Source organism: Leucopleurus acutus (assembly GCF_964270905.1).
Source record: "Leucopleurus acutus genome assembly, chromosome: 3".
In the NCBI taxonomy this organism is placed as follows: domain Eukaryota; kingdom Metazoa; phylum Chordata; class Mammalia; order Artiodactyla; family Delphinidae; genus Leucopleurus; species Leucopleurus acutus.
The window spans coordinates 150,954,560-150,962,104 of NC_139145.1; the positions used below are offsets into that span (position 1 = coordinate 150,954,560).

The following is a 7,545-nucleotide window of genomic DNA, read 5'->3' on the forward strand; positions in this document are numbered from 1 at the left end:
TTGTTTGGTGTGCGGTGTCCAACACTGTAGCTTGCTGGTCATTGAGTGGAGCTGGGTCTTGGCGTTGAGATGGAGATCTCTGTGAGATTTTCGCCATTTGATATTACGTGGAGCTGGGAGGTCTCTGGTGGACCAATGTCCTGAACTCAGCTCCCCCACCTCAGAGGCATAGGCCTGATGCCCAGCTGGAGCACCAAGACCCTGTCATCCACACAGCTCAGAAAAAAAGGGAGGTAAAAAGAAAGAAAGAAAGAAAAAATAAATTAAAATAAAGTTATTAAAATAAAAAATAATTATTAAAAAAATTTGTAAAGTAATAAAAAAAAAAAAGAATGAATGAAAGAAGAGAGCAACCAAACCAGAAAACAAATCCACCAATGATAACATGCGCTAAAAACTATACTAAAAAACAAAACAAAACAAAACAAAAAATGGACAGACAGAACCCGAGGAGAAATGGTAAAAGCGAAGCTATACAGACAATGTCACATACAGAAGCATACACATACACACTCACAAAAAGAGAAAAAGGAAAAAAAAAAAATATATATATATATATATCATTGCTCCCAAAGTCCACCACCTCAATTTGGGATGATTCATTGTCTATTCAGGTATTCCACAGATGCAGGGTTTATCAAGTTGATTGTGGAGATCTAATGCACTGCTCCTGAGGCTGCTGGGAGAGATTTCCCTTTCTCTTCTTTGTTCGCACAGCTCCTGGGATTCAGCTTTGGATTTGGCCCTGCCTCTGCCTGTAGGTCGCTGGAGGGCATCTGTTCTTCGCTCAGCTAGGATGGGGTTAAAGGAGCAGCTGATTCGGGGGCTCTGGCTCACTCAAGCCGGGGGAAGGGAGGGGTATGGAATGCAGGGTGAGCGTGTGGTGGCAGAAGCCAGCGTGACGTTGCACCAGCATGAGGCGCGCCATGCATTCTCCTGGCGGAGTTGTCCCTGGATCCTGGGACCCTGGCAGTGGCGGGCTGCACAGGCTCCCCGGAAGGGGGGTGTGGAGAGTGACCTGTGCTCGCACACAGGTTTCTTGGTGGCGGCAACAGCAGCCTTAGCGTCTCATGCCCGTCTCTGGGGTCCGTGCTTTTAGCCGCGGCTCATGCCTGTCTCTGGAGCTCCTTTAAGCAGCGCTCTTAATCCCCTCTCTTCGCGCACCAGGAAACAAAGAGGGAAGAAAAAGTCTCTTGCCTCTTCGGCAGGTCCAGACTTTTTCCCGGACTCCCTCCCGGCTAGCCGTGGTGCACTAACCCCTTCAGGCTGTGTTCACGCTGCCAACCCCAGTCCTCTTCCTGCGCTCCGACCGAAGCCCGAACCTCAGCTCCCAGCCCCTGCCCGCTCCGGCAGGTGAGCAGACAAGCCTCTCGGGCTGGTGAGTGCTGGTCAGCATCCATCCTCTGTGCGGGAATCTCTCCGCTTTGCCCTCCACACTCCTGTTGCTGTGCTCTCCTCCGAGGCTCTGACGCTTCCCCGCTCCGCCACCCGCAGTCTCCGCCTGCGAAGGGGCTTCCTAGCGTGTGGAAACTTTCCTCCTTCACAGTTCCCTCGCGCTGGTACAGGTCCCGTCCCTATTCTTTTGTCTCTGTTTTTTTCTTTTTTCTTTTGCCCTACCCAGGTACGTGGGGAGTTTCTTGCCTTTTGGGAGGTCTGAGGTCTTCTGCCAGCTTTCAGTAGGTGTTCTGTACGAGTTGTTCCACGTGTAGATGTATTTCTGATGTATCTGTGGGGAGGAAGGTGATCTCCACTTCTTACTCTTCCGCCATCTTGAAGCTTGGATCCTTGGTTAGCATTCTTATTACTAATGCTTTTACCTATTTAGCTGGTAAATTCTTTCTTTCTTTTTCTTAGCAGTTTTTTTCTTTTTCCCCCCAGGGTTTTTCTCTTGTTCTTTCGATTGAAACATATTCCTCTGTCTTCTACTTTTGCTCAGCTTTCTCTGTCTGTATGAAAGTAAGTGAAACCATTACCTGTTGTGGTCTTGAAGAGGTGTCCATGTGTGGGAGTGTCCCTATACTGTCTCTGTGCCCAGTGGCATTGGTAGGAGAGCTGGATCTGATATGAACACAAGTCATGTCTTTCCCCAGGATATGCTGGCAAGTATCACCTCGGTAGTAGGTGGGACTGAAGATGGAGGGGCTACAGCCAGAGCCAGCTGTGAGCAGGGGCTTCTTTTCTGCTTACTGGGCAGACCACCCTATGGGGGACGGGGGCAGGTCCCACGTTACTGGTCAGAAGCCCTGAGGGTTTGGTTCAAGCTGGTTCTTTTCTCTTTAAGCGTGTGCTCTCCCCTCTCTCTGCACTAGCACCCTTACCCCAGAGGGGAGCAGTGTTGAGCAAGAGGAACTAGTGCAGGTGGCTCAGCATGGATCTGGGCAGGGGCTGTGGCTGTGCTGGCTGCAGTCAGGAACCTGGGCTGATTCTGATGTGCTACCTGTGTGAGCACCAGTGATGGCTGTCCCCGCCCTGCTCAGATGCTGCTCCTAGTCTAAGCTACCTTTGTCCCTCACAGCTGAGGTTTCCCTCGGCCACGGCAGTCCTTCCCCCAGTGTAGAGCTGCACTGAGAAGCAAGCAGCCACAGTGGGCTATTGGTTCAGGCTGTGGTATGTGCTGGGCTGGTTGAGAAAAATCAGGCAGCATCCTGTGCAGTTTCAATCCTCCCTCTCTGCCCTGTCTCAGGAGTAACCAAGTATGTGTGCACTCCTCACTAGTGGGGTTCAGGCTTCCTACAGCCCTCATGTTAGTGCTGCCAGCCCTCTAGCCAAGGGAACTCGTCTTCCTGGTTTTGGGCCCCAGGTCTGGGGTGCCCAATATATAGCTCAAACCAATCACTCCCCAGGGAGGATCTCTGTCTGTGTAATCCCCCTCCTCTTCTGAGTCCTCTCCCAGGACAATCAACCTGATTGGTTCTCTTCCCTTCCTACTCAGTTCAGCGTGGGTCTTTCTTATAGCCTTGGTTGTAGAGAAGTCTTTCTGCTAATCTTCAGTTAGTTTTCAGTCAGAATTGTTCCACATGTAGAGGTATTTTTTTTAATGTAATACTATTTATTTCACTTCAAAAACATTTCAGCATTCTAAACATACCAAAAAAAAAAAAAAAAAACCCAGAACATTGCAGATAGTGTTTAGTACAGAAGGTTCTTGAACTTTCATCAATGCAGTGGCTCTTGGCTTTGCTGACAATGAAGAGTTCTGTGGTTTGTTTAAAAAACAAACAGTTTAAAACTACCGCACTTCAACTTAAAAGGATCCAAAACATGTCTCATGCCAGCTGACCCCCACCTTTTCCACAGCTAAGAATGGCAGCGGGATGCTATGTCTCTATATACAGAAACAAGACAACCTGAAGCTAAATCGATGCCCACTGCAGTGTCCACAGGTCCAGTCCCACAGTGCACACCCTGAGCTACGGCCCCTCCGGAAGGCATCGCTCCTATAGCCTCCACGCCAAGCAAGGAGCGTCAAGAGTGTGTCTCGGTTGCTTTGTTCTTTTTACAAACTATAGATATGTACAGTTGAGAACTCAGGATTCCTAGCCAATGACCATAGAGTTAACACACCACCTCACAAATAAAAAACAAACAAAAAAAAGAATATGCCAGAAACATCTTTAAATGCCTTGTCACACCAACAGCAAAGTGCACAGAGTGAGAAGAACACGAGAGCCTTTTCATTTTAAAAATGTTTGGAAATATGTACGACTTTGATACAGTTTCCGGGTGCTCCAGACACCTATGGCCACTTCATGTAAACCACTGACAATTGCTAGAGCACTTTGAGAGACTACGATATGATCATGATCCAACGGGGTAATTCAACCTAATGAGGGCAAGAGACACGTCCCGGGCGAGAGGTGTGTCAATCACGGCGCTCCCTACTCTAAGGTATTCACAAGGAGACAGGTCAACAGTTTTTTTTTTATTCATCCTCTTCCTCCTCCTCTTCTTCGTCCTCGTCTTCTTCATCTTCCTCTTCCACCTTTTTCCGGGCAACTTTAGCAGGACCCTTGGCACCATCAAACTTCCCTTTAGACTTACAGTCTGCGGCATCCTTCTCGTATTTCTCCTTCAACTTTGCTGCCTTGTTGATGCATGGCTGCTTCTCGCTGTCACTTAAGTTATTCCACATCTTGCCCAGCTTCTTTGCCACATCTCCAGCAGAGATGCCAGGGTTTGTAGATTTGATCTTGGGGCGGAATTCAGAACAGAACAGGAAAAATCCAGACGGTGGCCTCTTGGGGGCATTTGGGTCCTTCTTCTTCTTGCCTCCCTTAGCTGGTCCGTAATCCTTCATTTCCCGATCATAGTGCACTTTATCTGCCTTTGCCATTTCATCAAATTTAGACTTCTCTTTCCCAGACGTTGTCTTCCACCTCTCAGAGCATTTCTTGGAAAATTCTGCAAAATGGACAGGGACCTCGGGGTTTTTCTTCTTATGTTCCTCTCTGCACATCTTCACAAAGAAAGCATAAGCAGACATCTTGCCCTTTGGTTTCTTGGGATCACCTTTAGCCATCTTGACTGTATTGTTCGCTAGTCTGGGCAGCGCAGGGCACGACACGCGGCTCAGCGCTCCACAGCCTGGCGCTAGCTGCCTGCACGAGAGCCGCCTGATTGGCCAGTGGACTCCGCTGTAGATGTATTTTTTGTTTGTTTGTTTGTTTTGCGGTACGTGGGCCTCTCACTGTTGTGGCCGCTCCCGTTGCGGAACACAGGCTCGGGACACGCAGGCTCAGCGGCCATGGCTCATGGGCCCAGCCGCTCCGCGGTATGTGGGATCTTCCCGGACCAGGGCACGAACCCGTGTTCCCTGCATCGGCAGGCGGACTCTCAACCACTGCACCACGAGGGAAGCCCTGTAGATGTATTTTTGATGTGTTTGTTGGGGGAGGTGAGTTCCACATCCTCCTACTCCACCATCTTGATCTTCTCTCCTAAGTGCCAATATTTTTTTTAAATAAATCTCTCAATTTTATCTTTTCTTAAATGTATTTATAACTAGTAATTTCTAGTTAAATTATTTATAATATTTGACTGAGTCTCTCTTTCTTTAATAAACAGTCTCCTATAACCTTACTCTTGTTTCAGGAGTTTCTCTTTACATGCTAGTCTTAAAAGAAACTAGGTAGTCCCATGTTTCCAGCATCCATCCCTAATGGAGGTTGTATTTACTCTTACATCTCACTTTCCTTACAGCTGTGAAGTAGAAGATATTTCTTCCTAGCTCCCCATGTCTTCTCTTTCTTGCAAAAATTCTGTATCACTGTGGCTTCTGAAGTAGTTCTGTACCTTATTCACTACTTTCATCTCCAAACATTCTAGAAATTCCCATTATTTCTTGAAGACCTTAGGCTCTGGATCACATCTTTCTACTTCAGCCCAGCAGCTGTCATCATTTTTGTTGGCCTCTAAATCCCTGTGTATCACTAGTATAAATCTTGGCCTCCAAATTCATGACTTCTTTCTCTCTTATGACCATTTTCTTAATTTCATTTTCACCATCAGTCTCTATTATCTTCAACTCTGACCCCCAAAACCTCAAATGCAAATATCACACTCAATGACCCCAATCTTCTCTCTGCCATAGTCCTTGCTCAATAATCTTACTATAGCAATTTCTCAATAGCATCTTGATCTCAAATCCAGTGATGCCACAGTTTCTCATTATGCTACAGTCATATCTCATTCTTCCCTCTCCTTTGGCAGAGCTTGTGTTTCAAATGCATCATTATAATTGCTCATTTTCCACTATCTTTTCACTATTCATGGAAGTTTATACTTCCATTCTTGAGTCCATGGTCCATTATTTTATCACTCTCTTAAACATAACTTAAAAATCTCACCTCTTTCTTAATATTTCTATAAAATACCAACCATGATGAATTCAATAATTTATCTTCTCAGTACCTGCACTCAAGCACCTGAATGAAAATTGGGAGAATATCGCCTTTCACTTGAAGTTAATCATACCAAACATTTGATTTGGTTGACCACTTCCTCACCTTGAAACACTTCTCTTTCTTGATTTTAAGACCTTTATTTTCTATCTAAACTCTACACATGTCATCTAGTTCCCCAAATGTCAGTACTATCTATGTTACAAAAAATTTCAATTATATGTCCCTGGCTCAAATTCCTCTTCTGAGTTTAGGCATGTCTACCTGACATCTTCACATGTGTCTTATAGGCATGCCAAGATTGATATGGCCGAAAGTTAACTCTTTTATTCTTCTTTCAGTTTTATTGACTTGTAAGTAACATAAGTTTAAGGTGTACAGCATAATGACAACTTACATGTATTGTATAAGCTGACTCTTGATTTCTCCCAAACTGAATCCTTGTTAAATATTTCTTATCTCACCAAATGGCACCACTGTTCTCTCGTTTGTTCAACCCCTGTTTCTTTCCTCTTCCTCATCCCCCACATTCAATCCAGTGCCGGTTCTGTTGATTTTAATTCTAATACGTACCTTGAAAGATATCACCCCAGCTCTCATCCCCTTTTGCTTAGATATGACTGTGGCAGCCTCTGACTTGCATTCTTCCTTTTATTGCTCCTCTACAACCAGAGCAATATTTTTATAGCATACATATGATAATGGCACTTTCCTTTATTCAAAAGCCCCTCCAATTTCACCTGGTCCTACGATTACTGAAACTGCTGGCCCCTGACAATTTCAACATCCTCACCTCCTTCTGTGTCCCCCTTTCAACTGCACTGACTTCACTTCTCTCCTTCAAACCTGTCAAGTTCTACATGGCTTCAGTGCTTTTGCAAAAACAATTCTTCCTTCAGGGCCTTTGCACAGTCCCCTATTTAGGGCTTTTGCATACACAATCTACCCTTCCCTTTTCGAAGCTGTCTCCTTTTCATCCATCATATCCTAACTAAATAGTGCCTCCTAAAATTGTTCTTCCTATCATATCTTAGGAAGTACGGCTCCCACTTCCAACCCAGTATTTTCTTTTTATGATGAAAACCTGCTCATTTCTTTTCTAGCACTTACACAAGTTTTAAATAATAGCATTATTTATTTGTTGATTATTGTTATTATTATGTGCTTTTCCCATTGTATTGAAAAATATCTATGAAGGTAGGGTCATATATTTTACTAATGATAGTGTGCTGGTTTTAACCACAATGCTTGACATTTGATATTGGTTAATTAAAATGTATTTGAATCATTAAATGAGTACATGTGTTTTCATAGAAAAGATATAATTGGTTAGTTGTATATAAGTGGTAAGACTCAGCTGACAGTTACTGGGCTTCACAGATTTAATATAGGACACCACATTTTACTTAGTGTCATTTACTTTAAATTTTAGGTATCTGTTTAGAATAAATGAATCCTCCTAGTACTGGCTTGGAATTTTTTAACTAAAAAAAAAAAAACTGAAAGCAAAGGTTATAGATGTAAATTTCCTCCTCTATTAAAACTCTACTTTTCTTTAATGTCAAATGTGTATTTCTTCTGCACTCTGAAAACTTTGACCACCTTTGTCTTCACTCACCTTTCCTCCTCTCAACTCTTAAAGCTT

General features: G+C 44.4%; 1 protein-coding gene across 1 annotated transcript; it reads right to left on the bottom strand.

The window, feature by feature from the left end:
- Positions 1-3,922: 3,922 nt before the first annotated feature.
- On the bottom strand, positions 3,923-4,540 carry LOC309959518 (high mobility group protein B3-like; the record flags this gene model as incomplete). The annotated part of the gene is made up of 1 exon (XM_082835844.1): positions 3,923-4,540. The coding sequence occupies exon 1, from the start codon at positions 4,517-4,519 to the stop codon at positions 3,923-3,925; it is 597 nt and encodes a 198-aa protein (XP_082691970.1). The 5' UTR covers positions 4,520-4,540.
- Between the last annotated feature and the right edge of the window lie 3,005 nt (positions 4,541-7,545).